The sequence below is a fragment of the Phoenix dactylifera genome, unplaced genomic scaffold (genome assembly GCF_009389715.1).
Source record: "Phoenix dactylifera cultivar Barhee BC4 unplaced genomic scaffold, palm_55x_up_171113_PBpolish2nd_filt_p 000076F, whole genome shotgun sequence".
Taxonomy (NCBI): domain Eukaryota; kingdom Viridiplantae; phylum Streptophyta; class Magnoliopsida; order Arecales; family Arecaceae; genus Phoenix; species Phoenix dactylifera.
The window spans coordinates 219967-240116 of NW_024067675.1; the positions used below are offsets into that span (position 1 = coordinate 219967).

Below are 20150 nucleotides of genomic sequence, written 5' to 3' on the forward strand. Positions count from 1 at the left end.
TTCGAGCAAGTTTTCCTGTCCGGTTCCAGCTACTTTCACCACAGAATCCTGTAATTAGCCAAAACGGCTTGTAAATAAAGCATGATCCATTTATGGACACACCACTCAATGCCTAGACTCAAAACGAAGACCTCCAAATGAGAGTCATCGCCACAGCGTAAGCGGTAAACCCCAGCTGGTCTCCATGAGAGGCCAAACTTACGAGCATGGCCGCACGGTTACACAAAATCCCTGCATATTTCCGTGTTAAATTAAACTGATGACAAAATCATTTTCATTGCTGGAATGAACAAGACGAACCATACCATCAAATCATTTTTTTTCCATTAGATGATATAACGAAAGTGTTTTAAATAAAAGAATTCCAGCAATAATCAAGAACACAAAAGATCAAAGCACTAAGAACCACTTAGAAATAGTATAAAAGATCATATACGTATTCTAATTAATAAAATAGATATTACAAATAAACAGAAAATATTAAGAGGAAGAAGACATGATTTTTTCATGTTCCACGCTTGAGCAGTATCGTGACCAAATGATCATAATTGCAGCAGCAGCAGCAGCAGCATCTGTCCATCACTGTAGTTCTATCAAACCGTATCTTTCAATGGGCCCCAGCAGTGGAAAATTGGGACACCAGTTCCTCAAATAGAAGCAATCACATGTACTTGCCAAGCTCCATCTTTTTCTTAATTGCTCGTTGGCCATGATAAATGAATGCATCAATTATTCCAGAAACTGTGAAGACACCTGAGCATCATCAAAATTCTTAAAATCAGGTTCAGGCAGCTTTGTCCTAAAACATAATTGTCTCAGCGAAGAATAACATACAAGCAGTATGAATTCCGTCAGCTAATGAACAATTGAAGATGGTGCATACAATGGAGCAAGCTGCTACAGCCAGTTTTTAGCTCCAAAATAGTAAAACATGGATGCATACGTTACGTGAGTACATGCATCCCATTTCAGGTCATGATGGTAATGAGCACTTTGCCCTTAAACTTTTTCTTCTTAAAAGAAAGCAAAAAAAAAAAAAAAAGTTACTTAATGGACCCTGACAAACTTAAAAAATGCTGATTATCTTAATTTCTTTCAAGGATGAAAACAGCAAACGAAAAAAAAAGTATAAGATGGGGCATTAATTGTATTAATCCTAAATTTCTTTAATGGATAGGTCAATAAGTGGTCTTTGACAGGCTAAATTTTAAGATAATTTCCAAATTATATTCAAGAATGAATTTCTTAAAAAAATAAAATGAGTGGGGTAAGCTGCATGAAACCTCCAACTATAGCGCATAGATTTGTCAGGAAGTGCAGCAGCGATTTAGTTTCTTCTGTAAAGATCACCTGAAACATATTTATGAATTAATTATACAATTAACAGGTGTGAGAAAGATACAGTAAGGTGCTCCGCCGAATATAAAATACCTGTAAATAAAAATAACAGTATATAGGTTTAGTAAGAAGTAAAGCAAAATGTGTGCATATATGCATGTCTGTATGTCAGAGAACGACAAAGGAGCAGGGGAGATTCACATTTCTAGATATTCCACAATATGTACCCTTGGAAGTCCTGAAGTTGAAGTTGCATCCTTAACATTTTGGTGCGATAACCTACATGTATCTCTCATTTTAATGAAACCTATGCCCATATCCATTCCTAACAATATACTATCTGCAAATCTTAATTATCTATAATTTTTTGTTATCTGGAACTAAATTTCAAGATTAATACCCTTTTTTGGTACTATGGCTTCTAATTGGTGCTAGCCTCAAACTTGCCATATGTATTACCATTCGTCACGACAAGAGGATTAGTGTTTCAGATTCACCATTGATATGTTATATTCTAATGACTCAAACTCATCTCGTCATTTAAAAAGGAAAATAGATTATTATGATGCCAATTACACATCCGGGTTGCTATCTGCGTTATTCTTGGCCGATTGGCCGGAGTCTTCAACAAATCTCCTATTGCATTTGCTTTTTATGTAGGTATGCCTTAACAAGCTCCCCCTCCCTTGACAATCTTACTCAAACCATATTTCTCTAACAATTCCTCAAAATATCAACTTCTTCCTCACCTGCCAAGTTCCCATTAGGCCCATTTATACTAGAATGACGTATTTTCATCTGGCCAATTTCCTTGCCACTTCAAAAGACAAAACCTGCTTCTACGCTTGATGAAACCAAGCTGAAAATCAAGCATTGATGGTGAAGTTGTACCAAAAAAAAAAAAAATGGTGAAGAAGAAATTGGAGCAAATAAGTCTAGAAGTTTTCAGACAATTTGCTGTGATTTCAGTATGATTTTAATTGCTTTCAGTCATTTCTGGTCTTAGGTCTGATTTTAGGTGTTTGTATGGGTTATTTTGATTATGTTAAGTGTCTAGTTGATGGATGGCTGAGTTAGACCTAGCGGTGGTCTTTGGAGTTTAGTTTCTGCTGTCATTTTTGCCAAGTCAGCAAACAAATAAAAGTGAAGCCATACAGTTCCCTATGTAATAAGAGCCTTCTGCCCCGTTTCTCCCATCCAACTGTTAACAACAATTTTTGTATATGGTTTATTGCCAACTGTTGGATATATCAGGGTTCCTAGTGTCCCTAGGATCAAATTAGGGTTTCTTGGGCTAATTACAAGGAGGAATAAAGCTGTAAAAGAATCATTTTTTGCAGAGATTGGATAATTTTCCAGATTTGTTGTTTTCTTCGTCCACCTGTTGGCTGATTTGCTCTAGCCTGAGGCTTGTTCTATGCCTATGGAGGGTCTTGATGCTCCCACCCTGCAAGTTTTCTACACTTCATTCTGTTGATTTCAGAGTGACCTGAAATCAGAGCCTAGAAGTATTGTAGACTGGCCTTTGTAGAGTTGGCCTACATCAATGCTACTTTTATGCATGATTTCTTGCTTACAGCCAAATAGCATCTAAGAACCCACTTATCTTGTAGCTTGTGACCCATATTCACTCAGTATTTCCTTGTTGCTATCTATGATCATCATAAGCCATGGGCATATAAAGAGGCTGTTGTAAAATCTTAATGTCATCAAGCTGTGGTCAAAGAACTTTTTCCTCGACACAATTAGACCCCAGGATGCTCCTTCTTTTCGAAGGATCCTTTATCTTTCAGGAGCTTACAAGCTAAAATTCACTCTAATGTCAAATTCAGTAAAACAAAAATTGATTGGTAGCTTATAGATTTATCCAAGAGAATAGTAACCTAGAGGTGAAAGCTGTTTCGAGATTGGGGATGCATAGTTCTAAAAGAATAATAACAATACACGTAGGGAGTCTATGAGAAAGATAACAATGAGTTTGAAGCAAGTGCACCACCCTTGCTAAAAGACTTGAGCAACTGAGCTCAAGATTTTGGTGTGGATTGCAGACATGTGCTCTTGTTGTTGTTAAGATGACATTTAGCAGACATAGGTTGTTGTTTTCTTGTTGAACTTTGACTTTCGCATTCCTTCAAGGTGATTTTTTTCAGTGAGGTCTACCTGCATCCCCTCCTTGTCATCCATATTCATTCATTGTTATCATACTCGTTTACTCCTCAACAATCATTCTTTCCTAGTTTACATGTCAATTACATGATTATTACAGGATACGACCCTCATCATATCTGGTCTATCAAGAAGCAACTTGACAACAGTTTGACATCAAGGATCCCAATCATTTTCATCGCCTCCTTTGTTCTAAGACATCCTATAGTCCTTGATATCTAACCTCGCATAAGAAATACAGTACTGATATTATTTCCCATGCTCATAGTCTGATACATTCCTGCTCCTATTTAGCTTTATTAGAACATAGATTGATCACTGCGTTAACATCCTTCAGAATCTCCTGTCTCCGTGGTACATGAGCACTCTTTCTTTCATTGTTTTAGCATTTTTAGCTTGAAGCTAGTGCAAGCTGGGTTAGCAATGATTATCCGTTATTCATTTTTATCTTCCTCAAGATTGTTGTTATTTTTCAGCTCAAGTATTGAGGCCATAGCTCAAACCTACACAAATATCACTTGCCTTTGTGGACCTTTTTTCACGTGAGGGTGTCTATCCCCATGCTTCTACCTTCCTTTGCTGTGAGATATGTTTAACTTGCCAACAATTTGATGTTCTATTAGTGCACCACAAACATCATTCAGGATCATCAACATCAATCTTGTTAGGATATGACTTTGATCATGTATTAATTCCCCAACTCAACTTGCTAGCTTCTTAACAAAATCACACACCACTCAGAAAGTTACATGTCTATCCTGACAAGAGATACAAAGGAAACCATTTCCAACAAAGGACAATTTTTAATTCTTACTAGGAGACAGCATAAGATGAAAAAGAAATTGCTTCCCCCCATATATATAGGATTTGTGATCAAAAAATGTTTTCACAATTCTAATTTGAAAATAGCAGCAACAGAATTATTTTAGATTACAGAATACTTTTATGAAGTTCAAACACTTTCTCATTTGATTGCTTTATATTTCAAGAAGGTAAAGATCACACACAGAACACAAGATGATGCTGAATTAAGTTGATTAAAACATTAGAAACTTCATCCTACCTATAACTAAGACTGAGCATATGCCATTTGATGGAGCCATTTATCAAGCATCATTTTCACAGATATACATTTGAATCTAATCCTCATATTGGAAGATTAAGCATTCTTTTCGATTGAACTCCAAATAAAATTCAGAACAAGCACATATGAGCCCGCTGGATATATTATTTCACTCACCTTAATTGGTGAAAAATCATAAAAGAAGAATACCCCAGGAGGAGGCTTGGGATAAACATTTCCATCTTTGAAGTGCTCTGTCACTGAGAACTGCAAGTAAAACAACAGCAAAATTCAGGTGCCAGACTGTGTACTAAATCACCAGACAAGAGTTACAGATCAAATCAACTTCACCTGGTTTGAGTGAATTTTCCGTCCTCTTATGTCAGTGTAAATTGTGGGAACGACCTGAGAAATACCGAATTACAGTCCCTTAATGATGCTTGAGTAATCACACATGATGTCAAAAGAAAGAGCTAAGGAGTTTATAGGATAGGTGCAAAGGTAAGGAAACCAAACATTTCACAATTAATTGGATGTATAGAAAAGAGGATAAAGACTAAGATTGTCCATTACAATCCAGTCAAAAGAAGTCTTCATGACAAAAACATAGCAAGTAATGTACTCACTTTTATGAAATATTGGTACATTCCAGATGAGGCTTCTTGTGTCCACTGTGCACTGTAATTTTTATCAAAACCAAATAAGCAATCAAAAGATGTGATCCTAAATTCTTATATCTGAATGGTTACAGTTACCAGGTAGCTGAAAACTTGAGGTAATCCATCCAACTTACCCATCAAGTGGATTTATAACACCTGGAAACTCTTTTCCAAAGGATAGCTTATTTATTTTGTGGCTTATCTGGCGTTTTTAATGGAAGGGTGTTAGTCATGATATTCTGTTAGACAAATGAGTTAGACTGAAATTCATATATATCCAAATATAATGCAAGAAAAAGTAACTTATGCTACTCACATCATAACTTTCTGTTGGGAAAGCCAATAAGTCATGCACACGAATTTTAGAATGGTGGAAGCTTTTTCCAGGCATAAAGTGAAAATTTCCAGCTACTTTATTGACATCCAAGAACCCATGGATGTTGCATCCTTCCCCTTCTTCTTCCTTTATCTTTTGGAAAAAGCCCTCTCTTATGCACTGAAATAGCATTTAAAATCAGCATCAAATCAAGAAAAGCAAAAGCCTAAAGCGCATAAAAAAATCTTCGAAGAGAGAAAGTTAATGATTTAGCATTAAAGATGCTTTTAGAACATTTATAAGAACAAAAAAAGAACTGAGCATCAAACAAGCACCATGATGTAAAGTATCTGGCCAGTAACTAAAGCCATTATGGAAGAGCATAACCTACAGCTTTTGAGCATATAGATAGTAAATAATCCCTCTTGAAACTTGTAATCAAAAACTACTGAAGATAATTGTCCCATATTTTGAGCTTAATTTGCACTACTGTAATTTACCTTGTACAACAAGAATTAAGAAGATGGCATTAAATAATGGTATCCCTATTTATAGGAAGACAGCACCCATATGTCACAAGCTTCAAAAGCGGAAAAGAAATGTCAACACACGGTCATAAGCCATAACTAGCAGTGCATGTGAACTGCACAGTGCATTTGAGACTAAAGGATATATTAGGTTCTTTATTTCCATTAGAAGCACGAACTCAAGTACTTTACCATTTTGAAACTTTTGAAATTTCTAGCATCTCTGAACCTAAATAATTTTGCTCCCTTTTATTCCAAACTATACGTTGTATGTAAAATTGTGCAAGCATGATTTGAAAAATATGAGTTACTTCAGCTTCATATGTTATAGTCAAGAAAGGAACAAAATCTTATTACAATAATTTAAGAACTATAATTGGATTTGAACTTTATTCTTCCAATTCTCATTGACAGTGCAATGAGACTAGATCTTCTCAAAATGTCAAATGAACCTAAGATAACACTGCATTTGCATTATCTCTAATGGTGCTCAAGTTACTTGAAACATCTAGATTGCAAAAATACCATGTCATATGCACAAACAACATTTATCAAAACTATTATCACGGTTGATGGATATTCTCTTCTAGAAAGCTGGGTAAAACAAACCAACCACAAGACTAGCACCATGCTACTATTTCTTGCTGCAGTCATTTACAATGCATACATTTTGCATTTTATGCAAAGACTCGCAGATTATGCCATGACTGGAAAATGTTAATAATATATGTTTCAGACAACATTAAAGAGAATGTAATATTGTAATCTATATTCTGAGCTGTCCTTGGCAGCTGTAGAGTTGTGGTGGAGATGAACACCACTTGCTAATGACATCCCACAAAACCAGCAATTTGAATCCTTTTCTTGTCTAATGTGCATTTATAGTCATGCTCAACCATTTAAATCATTTGGTTAACAATATTTATGAGGAAATACATGTCACTTGTGCCAAATCCAAAGCCAGTTCTAAATTATAACTTTTTTAAAAAAATGACATGCTTCAAAATCAACAGAACTCCGAGAGTGGTAAGCTTAAAATGGGTAATATCATTATGTCGACCTGGTCAATCAAATCTGGATTTGATAGGGCCCATCCTTTCTTCTGATATGCTTCTTGAACTTCTTCGCATGAGTTACAGCAAGCATCATCTGACTGCATCAAAAGAAGCAAGCTCTTACATTTAAAGTTGAGAGAAGGCTCACAATCTTTGAATCTAATCCTAAAGAAGAAGAACAATTGACATGGCAGAGTACCCTAAGTAAAAGATCAATGCATCCAAGAAGCAGTATGGACTTCAGTGCAGTTAAGATAACATACCTCTTCTGCACCATAGCAAGAACCACAATAAGTCTCGTTATGCTCAAGCCTTCCTCCATGCCTTTGTAAAGGCCTTTCGATCTGTATGAAAGAAAGAAATATATAACTGCCTAAATATTAAACGAGTAAAGAATATAATATATTGCAGACACAAATGAATACCGAAGTTTGTAATCAAGAAAGAATATAAGTTCTATAATGAACACCAAGCTTGCATTCATGAATTGCTATGCACTATCAGATGAGAAACATTCAATAGAACATTTTCACAACCACTGAAAGTCCACTATGAGCCACGCTATTCAGAACTTCAAGAGAAAGAGCACCTTCAAAGTTCAGAAACTCAAGCATCGGACCTTAAACTAAAATTGGACAGGACTGACAGGAACTGTCTGAAACTACTAAACTCCAAAACTGTGGTCAATCTCGGATAGATTTTAGCCAAAGAAATCATTTTAACCAAAACTAAAAACTTTGTTGATCACATATCTATCAAGTGATTTGCATTCCAATGCACTATTTGACACATATCTTTTGTTGATATTATATGCTATTGAGACAGTTAAACTTACAAATATATTACACACTATTTGATACTATGTGCTATCAAGACACTTAAAGATATGCTATATTATTTATTGATCTGTAATTTTTGGTATACATGAATTCACTGTATTGTATGCCAAACAGTCAACCACCAAGCTCACAGGTACAATTGAAACCACCAATAAATTGAATTTTAATACTTCATGTTTCCTAATACTCCTACAACATACGCACTTCATAAGCATTTAATGTTCTTGTATACCTTGTGATCATGAACACAATCATGGTTTACGGTACCTAGGCTAGAAGGGTCATAGTTGCCACTTAGTCTAGATTCTTCATAAAATGACTTCTTACCATAATAATGCAAGATAAAAGAGACTGTCAATAAAGTAATGAAACAGCTTAGATTGGGTTTAAGCAGAGAAATTTTTACACATTTATAAAGAAAAACCTCTATAAAACAAGCAAACAGTCAAACACAAAAACTGAAGGAGACAATTAGATCTTTTGTTGACCTTTGCACAACAGTTTTTGCTGTCATATACAAGCCTCCTATCTTGAAGGGTAAAATATTAGACGAGTGAGGTTTGTGGAAAAGGGGAGTTCTTGTTCACCAAGAACAAGTGTTTTTTCCTTTATCCAGTACACAACAGAGTGCGCATTTCTTGATCCAAGGTCAGGTCTCTTAATAGGATCCCTGCCTGAAACCTCACAAAATTCCACCAAAGAAAAAAAGAAAACCTTGATACAAAGCCTAATAACCTGTACTATACCCTAGTCTTTAGAGAACCAAGCAATATCATGATAAAATGGCAAGAAATTGCTCCTATAAACAACGACTGTCCTCAAGATCTTCTACAAAAAAAAATGCTAAAGAGCTGAAAGAAAATGAGTTTGCCAAACACAAAATAACTGCAGGTTATCATTTTGATGCAAGAATGGAAACAAAGTGCAAGCATATTACTTGGGCAAACAAGTATTGCCAATGCTCATGCTAAAAAACATCTCCCACAAATATATCTATGGCTTAACATAGAGGATAACAACTAGATGACATTATTAAAATTTAAAAAAGGGATATTTTTTGTGATAACTTGCGCACAAGTTCTTTACTAATACTAATAGAAGGCAAGGCAGAAATAGCTACTTAGAAATGAAGCAAGGGACTAATTAGAATGAAGGATGGATAAATGGATGAAAAGTCTATATGACTGCAAGAAATGCCTAGAAAATTTGAAAAAAAAAGTCTTAGACAGGAAAATAACTATATATAGTATAAAATTACAGTTTCATGAAGTGGGATTAAATATGGCTGCAAATGCAAGTGATGAAAGCCTTTTTAAACATTGAGATGCAGGACAGATTATGAATAAGGCTAACTTTAAAAAACAATGATCACAAAATTAATTAACTCAAAAGTGATTTGGGCTAATTCATGGTACTAAGGACTAGGTTTCATGGTACTAAGGACTAGGTGTTCATGTAGTAGAAGACAGTGGACTGTCAAAGAGGAAAAAGGCGCAGTACTCTAAGTAGAAGGTTCCACAGTTGAGCTTATGACACAAAATTAAACCGGCACAATACCATCAGGTACCCTCAAACTAAAATAATGCAGCTTATATCTGTACTCCAAACTGACAGACTAAAAGGTGGCCTCGATTAAATTTGTTTGATTTAAATTTGCCTCGATGATATAGAATATATCTAGAAAGCTCTCTATTTATATCAAACCGCCACTAAAATTTATTATCAAAAAGATTAAAGATTCACATTACACACAGAATCTTAAAACACAAATAAAAAAAGACTCTAGCATATCTCCCAAACCACTTGAAGCTCAGAGTACAATATTTTCGACCTTTGCCTATACTTGCAAGAAATTCTATGTTATTTTACAGGCTGATATCAATAAATATCAAGGTTAAAGTTTCAACCAATTTGCTAGTCAGTTATTTATAGTTAGTTTCAGATGACTCCAATCAACTTCAATTGTTACAATTTTAGATACAGATATATCTTGATTGGTATCACTCCAAAACCACATATTATGGGATTAGAAAAACTATTGTGAGTCTGCCATGGAGAAAATCCTATCCCAACATGCTGCCTTCAATCAGCATATCAAAATATGGAAGTCATGTCAGAAAGATTTTATCTCAAACGAATCAAAATCATGGTTAAAGGTGTCTCACCAATTAAAGAGAAAGTGATGGATCGCCAGTTTCAATGCACAAACATGTAAAATAGAAATTTCGCAAGGAACTAGTAAGGACGGTAGTATTTATTGAAGGATTTAGCAAGCCAAGAGGAAGACCCAAGCTAGTTTAGCCTGGATAAAGGTGGAAGCATGGTCTGTCGTACTACCCCGTACCGCACAATACAAGACATACCGTACCATATTGGTAAAATTGGTACGAAACTTAACTTTAAGTCGGTACAAGCCCCATACCGCCCTATACCGAGGTGTACCGACCTATACCGAGGCATATTGAGATGCGTACGGACCTATATCGAGGCATACTGAGATAAAAATTAAAAAAATGGCTAGAGAGCTATTTCAGTACAGGGATGTACCATACTGTACCAAACCAAACGGATAAGATACCAATACAGTATCCGGTACCGAGATTGCGGACCTTGGATGGATGAAAGTACATGAAAAAGTTTGCGCAACACATCAAAGATAGACATAACATGAATAATTAGCAAGTGAGGATTCATAAAGCTGACCCCTAACAATGGTGGCATGGCTTGTTGGTTATGGTTATGATTAGAGATCAAAAATCACGCTGCATATCTTGTTTATCTACAGAACTCAGTACGCTAAATAACAAGGCTGTGTATGTCTCTTTGGAATGTTTAATGGTTGCAGCAAGCACATATCATGTCCGCTAACATCAAAGTTTCATAACCGTGGATGTTGAATATATCATCTCAATACAACCATCAGGAAGACATTTATAAATCACATTGAGAATATGAAAATTCAAGCTAACCATTTATCTCTCATGATACAGCCAATCTAGAAAACAAAAACCACAAATAAGAAAGGTTGCTCAGAACTTGCAAGAATCGTCAAGCGCCAAAGCAAAATAATTTTCATGCAGAGATAACTGCAAAGGGTTTAAAAACTATGCATAAGCTGGAAACAAAAAAGATGGACATAACACATACATGTTTAGAAGTATTAATTGCTACCAGGAAGCATATTGAATTTCAAAAGTCACCAAGTTACCAACCTTGGGTGCGCCAATACCATCTTGTCTTGACTCAATAACATTACCAGAATGATCTAATCTTTTCTTTGTTATGTCATGCCTCTGCAAGTAAATAGACATTATGACGTAGAATGTGTGTAATGTTATAATAAATGTGTTTTAGAACATAATTCACAGCAATGCAGTTTGATATGATCATCAAGTCAGTTGAAGATAATGAAAAGAAAAGGTGTAAAATATCTAGCAAAAAAAGAAAGGTAGGTATATGAACATACTATATCATAGTGCTGCTCCCCGCTTATATCCACGGTATCAACACTAACAAGTGAACAAGCAAGTGATGGAAAGGTAATATCAAACTGCAACATAGAAATTGTTATTATTCAGTTTCTATTGATGAAACAGGTTAATGTATCACATAGCTTGCACAAATGCAATTTGAATAACTTAATAGCTATATATTAGCCACTCAAGGATCTAAATTCAGAACAGGCACATCAGGCATGTGATACACGAAGTCATCGGAATACAATCAAAATGCTTGAGAATAATTTCAAACTCTTTCCAAAGGATAGCAGGTTAAAATTTCAACAAGACAGGCATTTCTCAGATTTCTTAAATCACAAAATAATCTGTTAACATAGACTAAATGCACCAAGCAGTCTATGTGTGTAAGCAACAAATCTCACAAATAACTGACTGCATGGAGTCTAAATACTGACATTGATTCGTAGCCTTTCTCCTCTTGAAGTATCTACTATCAGCTTAGTCTCAGTTTCTGAATAAATATAAAGTCCTGCAGCGAATGAATAAAAAAAAATGACAATAGTGCTTTTTACATGTTGAAGATCTACAGATTTCAGTGTAAATGATTTCTACTTAGAATACATATGTGAAAATTACAAATTACAAATACATATGTGACAAATGCAGATCACCAAAAAACAAAATCAAAAGGTATCTGATTAGCTGCCACAGGAGAGTTAAGATGAAGCTAATTTGTTTCATGAAGCAACATCTTACTTTAAATGCAAATTGTAAAATTCAACAACTATTTAAAACCAACATAAAGAACAGTTAACAAGTCTGAATAACAAATTCATGCTGGGTAAACCTTTTAAATTCTATCACATTCTTCTCTATCTAGGCCCATCTCTTTCATGGTAGTTAGCTCCCTCCTTGTTTATGTCCATATTACCATCCAGGCTCATTTCTTTTAATTATAGCAAGTTCTTCACGTATCTTCCTTTAAAGTACAACTTGTTCGCCATAAGTCTTACCTTCTCTTTAAAGATCAGGTACTTAATATACGTTTCTTCCCTTATTCAGGCCATGTTTGACCCTTGTCACACTTGCGGCAGAAATTGCTGAGATAGCCAATAGATTTCCGATCATCTTATGGAGAACAAGTGGCAGCTCCCTCCCTAACTTCTCTTGGGGTAGTGAATCATAAGATCATATCCCCCTATCTTATCCAGGCAATATGTTACCCTCCTTTCACATACTGCCAAGCTCTCTCTCTCTCTCTCTCTCTCTCTCTCTCGCACGTGCATGCATACATGCTAAAAATGTTTAGCATTAACACTTATCCTTAAGAAAACCTAAAATATGGTTATTAACTAACAGGTCCTAAGTTCAAAACTTTGTCTCTTACACTTTCACATCTTTCAGAAAAAGAAAAAAAATGATGACCATTGGGCTGCATGTTTTTAGGCTGGCATGCTTTTGGGTCTTGTATCTCCAGTCAGTTGAATTAAGCTGGCATACTTCTAGGTCTTGTATCTCAGGTCCATTGAGCTTGCACTGAGTTACTTGATTGCTGCATTATATCAAGACTTGTATCATATCAACCTTGAGCGGGATCGGGAAAAGTGGCATTGCTAAATCCTTAACCTAACCTTAGGAAACATAAAACAACTTGGTTCTGGAAAAACCAAACACAATATTTATCTGCCGACAAGACCGAAGTATGCAGAGATACATGTCGTGCAGGCCCAAATTGCATTCCTAGAACTGAAGGGTATTAAAATAAAAGGATACAGGACAGAAACAGTGAACTTGAGTCATGGTTTCTAGGCCCACTATATATGACAGTGCACTAATATCTGTGAGGGAAATTAGAAGATTTTAGACCAAACATGATCCTTTCATCATGGGCTAGACGGCTTCATGCACATTTAAGCCTTATTCAATGCACATGTTAGCCTAGACCAGTGCACCTTTTTGCTTCCATTGTTTGTTTTTAAGCCAAGGTATATATTAAGATACCACCTCTATAGGCTCCATCATAAAATTAATTGTACTTAAGCTCCAAAATCAAATTGATCATATGGGCACTACAATGTCAAGATGCAATGCTTATTATCAGATCCATTAGGGATTAATATTGACCTTATGATTAAATGGAATGTTGCATATATTTTCAGCTTACAAAGGTGATCTAGAATCAATTTAATGATCATGAATGATCAGGGATTTATTCCAAAATACCTAGAAGCATCAACCAGTTTGTATCAGAGCCAATTAACACATGATCATGCACTTGTATCACACAATACTTTTCTTCTAAATCAACAAAGTAGAACAAAAGCCTGGTAAACTCCATTTGAACCTGTCTTCCCACAAGCACAGCTCTTTAAGTTGGGTTTGAAGAGTGAATGTACCTGCAGATCTTTAGTATGAGGGAAACCAAAGGTTGAGCATGGCTGGCCCTATTCCCTGACCAATTGAAAACAATTGCCGACAGCAGCCAACCATGAACAAACATATATTGTAGTGCCGATTTGAAATTTAAATATAAAAAAAAAAAACTATATAGAACTAAAACCTTTTCATGTTCAATGGTCTAACATACTGCCTGTAAGATTTACACATCTTCAATGGCCGCTAAGAGGCACATCTCACTTATTAAAGCAATTGGCTTATGTACACCTATAAACTAGCTTGATAGGCTTGTGCAGTCAGCAAGGATTTGTGTAGTTTTAAATTTAAGCCCACATGACTTGTGCAGCCCAAAATTATGAAGCTTGTTACTTCGCTTGCCTTATAAGAGCAACAACGCAAAGAGATCCTGATGAAGCTAATTTGAAAAAGACCCATTGGATTCATATTGCTAGAAGATGAGACAGATATGATGGCTTAGAGAGCCACTACCCAATGAGTTTGAAGGTGGTGCTTGAATGACTGATTCCATCGATTTGGTCTACCATGGAAGTTTGCCAAACTCCATGCAACACTGAGCAGATTAACTTGTTAAAAGTAGCACAGTGTCTGCAAATCAAGCTTCGCATGCATATCTGAAATATCTTTGATATTTCAAACAATTTCGTTGCACCATGTAACATAGCTAATCAGTAGTTCAAGTGAATCTTGTGCTCGCAGTCATTCATGCCAGCAATTAGGATTAGATCAAATTGGATATTTTTTTGTTTGATATAACTCTAAAAAAATTGTGGTTAAATATGCCAGAAAAACTAGCACGAGGGAGCTCATAACAATCTAGTTGTACCATAAATTTTCTTTTTGTAATTGAAGAACTGAATCAGTGCCTGGAGGATCATGGATTCAATAGACAGATAAATTCCATAAAAACCAAATATGCCATCAGAAAAGTAATAAAAGTTTAACAAAGAAAAAAAAAAGACTCAAAGAAATTTGAGGTTGAATAAATAAATCAACTCAAAATCTTATTTTGTTTCAACCCATAACCACATGATGCATTTTTTTGAATCTTTCTTATTATTAATCACAAACTACGAACAAAAGAGAGCCTTCTCAAAATCCAATTTTTATTTCAACCCATGACCCCATGAAGCATTTGCTTAAATCCTTATTATAATAAATCACCACCTACAAACGAATAGAAACCAGTAATCGAGAAAAAGAAACTTACTGGCCTCGGAGATGAACAGGAGGATTATAACGATGGAAGAGATCATGGTGATGAGGCCTCCCGAGAGCGTCCGGCTGTAGAAATCCTCGTTAATCTTGGGATAGGCATCGAGATTCTTAAGCTTGTCGAGGATCCCCATCTCGAAACGCCCTGGAATCGGAGCCCGAGAAGCCGAACCCACCGCCGGAGAAAATCTAGGGTTTTCTCCAGCAGTCTCTGACCAGCGCTCGGATTTCTTTGCGTTCCCGACGGAGGCCTCCCCACAAAGCTTGAGACACGGACGGAATCCCCTGGTCTTCGGTCGCCGGCTTTAATATATAGCGGAGATTATGGTAGGTTTCTTTGTAATTCTGGATTCTAGTAAGGGGTATTGGAGTAATTGAGATGCACATATTTGGGTCGGATTTGTGGATATCCGCGGGGAAAGCGGTTGACGGGATTCGGGTTTCTAAATTGACTGAAACACTCCAGATTCGGTGTATCTTTTACGCGGAAGAAGGATTTGCCTTTCTTCCCACGATCATCCACTGGTTGCTTTGAGATCTGTACAACATCACGTGGATTCGATCGAAGGAAGGCTACTCCTCCTCTTGCCTCGAAAGACACGCCCCCGACCCCGTGGCTGGTAGACGGAGGAATTGTGGCGAAGGGAAGTTGTAATTTGGTCTCAAGAGTATCGGCCTACGCCGCCAGAGACGACGCCTTCTCGCCGGATAAAAATCCACAGTATACCGGAATCTGCGCTCCAGCTGTTTGGCTTGGAATCTGGCAATGGAATCCGGAAGATTCATCAACATGGGACGATTATTGTGATCATCGGATTAACGAGGTCTGCTGAAAGAATTAACCACGTCCACTCAACTTCTAAGGCATCATTTGTATAGAACTATTCGCAATAGGGTTTTCAAAAATAAAATTTTTGAAAGTATTATTTTTATAAAAAGCTATTTACTATTTGATAATATCAAGAAATTTTAATATGTGTTTGGTAAACAAACTAAGAAAGTAATTTATTATGGTAAAATGACCATAAAAAATATTACATAGTTTTATACAACAAGACATAATATAATATAGTATAATATTATTGTAATGTAATATAATATTATTATAATATAGTAATATAATATTATATATTATAGCATAATAATATAACATTATTTGATATGATAATTATAACACATAATACATTGACATAATATTATATTTATAGTATAATACAATAATAAAGATATAAAATATTATTATTATTATTACTATATCTGTAATTATTATATTTTATCATGGGTTTTTGGTCCAAAAAAATTATAATTCAAAATAGCTTTCCGATGGAGCCTAAAAGTGCTTTTCAGAAGAAGCTCCAATCTAAAAAATTGTTTTAGCTTTCTTTCAAAGCTAAAACAGCTTTCCAATTTTTTTAAAACTAAATATTTCTATTCAATCTAAAAGTGCTTTTGGAGGGCTGGAAAGTATTTTTCGGCTCTCCAAAAGCTCTACCAAACAAAGCCGAAGACTATGGTAGAGACGTTTCATGAAAGACTCTGAAAGGTTCACGTTAGACAAATGTAATTAGATTCAAGTTGGACATAAATTCAAGATATAAATTATTCTGCAAGATTTAATTTATTTATTCAATATATTAATTTCAGATTTAGTGTTCTCGCCTGTCCACTCTGTTTTTAACCTATATGATAATTGGACCGCTGGAGGGAGTAACAACACAACTCGTTTAAAACTAGTTTAAACCATTCGTGACTCATTTAACCTGCTAATACTCATTTAATCTATTATAACATGATATGAAACTGATTAATATGTTAATGAGTTTCACGTGCCAAGTTAAGTTACCTATTTAACAAACAGATTAGGTTCTATTTTGGATTTTTGAAACGTTTAATAAATGGATCAAGTTCAAGTAGGGAGGTTTTCTTCAATACCTCTGTTTCAACCTAACCCGATCTAATTCATTGCCGTGCCTAATCTAATTCAATTAAAAATAGTGTAGCAACCTCCTGCTTAGTCGTATAAAATTTTACCAGCCACATGGCACAGTAAGATTGGTGCAACTCAAAGGACTAGTGCAATTCACAAAGACCTGAACAAAGTGCTGGAATTTTTTTTATAAATGCGGGCTTTCATTGTTTATGCATTGATTTTAATTTGATTTATTAAGTAATACGAGCTAAGTTGCCATCTGAATGAATGTTTAAGAAACTCATAATTAATTGGGATTATATGGTTATTTTGGGCTTTATTGTCCTGGTCATGTGGTGTAGCGAGTATTGGTATAGACATGATTTGATTAATAAGTTATGTAATGGATAGATCCATTAGCATTACTAACTGGGCTAAGTCTCCACTCCACACCTATATATATATATATATATATATATATATATAGAAAAATCTTAAGATGTCAAGTCCTCTATATTCCTGTAGAGCATCTATCCTATTGAGGAGATAGATATTAAGGAAGAGATTGAGAGAAAGATCTACCTCATTTTTGTAGTTTCTTCTTCAGCAATATGCTCAGGACTCTCAAGGTACGCTTCTATTTTGGTCTAGTTTATTTGTGTTCTAATCTTTTGCATAGTATCCATAAAAATTCAACATAAAAAAGCTACCAGGCAAGCACCATGTAGATCTAAAAAAAATAATTGCGTGATTGACTAGTGCCCCTACTATTTTTTTAATTTAAATTTCAAGGGTCAAGCGAGAAAGAAGAAGAGGAGGAGCAATAGAAAGCTCTGAGGTAGGAGTCCGAGAGGAAGCAAAAGATGAAGCACATGAAGAATTTGGAGAAAGAGATGCAGGAGAAGCTCGAGAAGATTCGAGCAGTTGCGGAGACTGAAGACAGAATCTGCAACAAGGATGATTTGGAGGAGCATTACGTTCCGGAGGAATAGGATAGGAAGATGAGGCAGATGTTTGATATGATTCCGAATTCGGGATTGAACAAGAGGGGAGTTTGGAGAAGCCAGATTCGGACATGAAGGACAAATTACTTGGTCTTCCAAAAGATTGGATTTTGAAACAGGAGGACGAAAAACCACAGAGGGATAAGAAGAGAAAAAAAAAAAAAGGAAGATATCTCTCGAGGACAAAGTGGATCTTGATGAAGAGTTGTGCTATATATTGGTAGATTTATATATATTATATTTTTTACATTTTTATTGTGAAATTTTTTAATAATAAAATTAAAAAGTGAGGAGACAGGATTCGAACTCAAAATCTCTACTATGATACTATGTTAAAATCACCACTTATCTCAAAAATTTAAATTGATAGAATGAAGTAGATATATTTATATATTTTATATTTTTTTATACTATAAAATGGATTATGAGCACACAATTGGGGAGTTGAAGACTAGTATAAGTCTGTTCCTGCTGACGGCTATCGTTTGCGTGTTGAAGAGACTTTAATGGAAGGGCTCTCTATAGACAGAATATGTTTCACTCATCCTGAAGCCATATGTTTCACTGAAGAAGTTTTCTCCTTGCAGACAGAATGAGTGGAAGGTGACATATCATACGAAGTTATAAGATTTGATTCTTAGAAGAGGAAAACTACATGAGGATGGTAAGAAAATAAAAACTTAGAAAGCTAAAAGCCTGTTTGCATATTCTTGCAAAAATATTTTGTAGGAATTGGGTGTACTGACCAGCCCAGCCTATAGTCTTTTAAGGGCTCATCCAAGTCCAAGCTCGTGGGCCATTAGTCTACAGGAAGAAAAAAAAAAAAATCTATGGAGTTTTAGTTTTTCCTCCCCCAAGCTCTGCGATGGGGGTGGTGCATTGATATAGGTTATGCTCAGATGGGCTGTACAAGCCGATTACCCAAAGAAATCAAATAATGAAGCGAAGCAATTAAACTTATTGTAAAAGCAAGCCGAGTTGAAACTACTCATGGCTTATGGAAAGATTCCATAAGACCTCAGAAAACGCACAGGATTTGATGGCGTACAGTACATGAGAGTTTAAAAGGAGTGTTGGGGGAATGTAAGCCATCCCTAAGCACACGAGCGCACCAACGGCCCACGGCCTCGGAATCGCCCGACCCCGGACGCCCGACCTAGCGCCCCACCAGGCATCTAGCTTCAGGGCTCTTGACCTTGGAAGTCCGACCTCGCCGCCCACCTACCGCGGTTACATCCTTTTGAAGTCCGGTCAGGGGCCATACCCTGCCACCGCCTCCAGCGTTTAATGCGCATAGTCTCTGCAAACCCCCGACTCACTCAACAATCAATGCATATCTCCGATTCACTTAACAATTAATGTGCGTGGCTCCTATTATCTACGGATCTTCAGTCCTCCACGGTAAATTAGCTCGGCTGCGATCAATCAGCCATGACAGCTCCATGATTCCGATCTCATCCTCTACGGCAAGGCATTAATTCACGTGACCGTGCACTAATACATGCGACATGCTCAGCCATACTGCAGCCCGGTCCTGTCGTATCACAGGTAACCCGGCACCCCACTATAAAAGAAAAACTCCTCTACCGCACTAGGGAGGACCCCTTTTTTATTGATATATTCCCCCTCTGACTTGAGCATCGGAGGGCCGGAGCCGGAAATCCCGGCCACCGGCTTCTTACAGGCCTCCAGGAGGACGCCGCTCACCGACGGACCGCCGCCACCCGTGCCCCGCTGATTCCCGTTGGAGCTCCTCCGCCTCAGCCCCGTGATTGCCCCGGGGTCCAATTTCCAGCAACAGTTGGCGCTAGAGGAAGGGCCCGAGTTGCGGTCATGAAGTTGAGAAGTAACGGAGCCTCTAATACCTCCCGGCGCCCTGCGCCGAGTCCCGGACATTCTGTCCTGAATTCACCGCCAAGACTCCCGGTAACTCCAGTTCCTCAGGTGCAGCCGGAACAGTTTGACATCCTGGTTCGACAAGTCCAAACCCTGGCCGCTGCCATCCAAAACCTGCAGCGGGCTGAGGCGCCACCCATGCCGCCTCCCCAGGCCCCGGTCCGGCCGGCCCTTCCCCCGAACGGACCGGCGCCCCAGACCCGAAGCCTTCATGGCTCTTCGAGGGCCAATAATGAAGGGCGAGCATCCCCCCAAAGAGAGCTACCGGGGGGAGACGTAGATAGAAGACT

At 36.8% G+C, this 20150-nt stretch overlaps 1 protein-coding gene across 1 annotated transcript; it reads right to left on the reverse strand.

Moving 5' to 3' along the window:
* Positions 1-302: 302 nt before the first annotated feature.
* LOC103716459 (endoplasmic reticulum-Golgi intermediate compartment protein 3-like) lies at positions 303-15345 on the reverse strand. The gene is made up of 13 exons (XM_008804463.3): positions 15047-15345; positions 11877-11950; positions 11430-11513; positions 11176-11256; positions 7388-7468; positions 7130-7222; positions 5543-5722; positions 5361-5428; positions 5194-5245; positions 4919-4972; positions 4745-4834; positions 1284-1350; positions 303-753 (listed from the first exon to the last, which is right to left on the reverse strand). The coding sequence occupies exons 1-13, from the start codon at positions 15183-15185 to the stop codon at positions 662-664; spliced, it is 1155 nt and encodes a 384-aa protein (XP_008802685.1). The 5' UTR covers positions 15186-15345; the 3' UTR covers positions 303-661.
* Positions 15346-20150: the final 4805 nt, after the last annotated feature.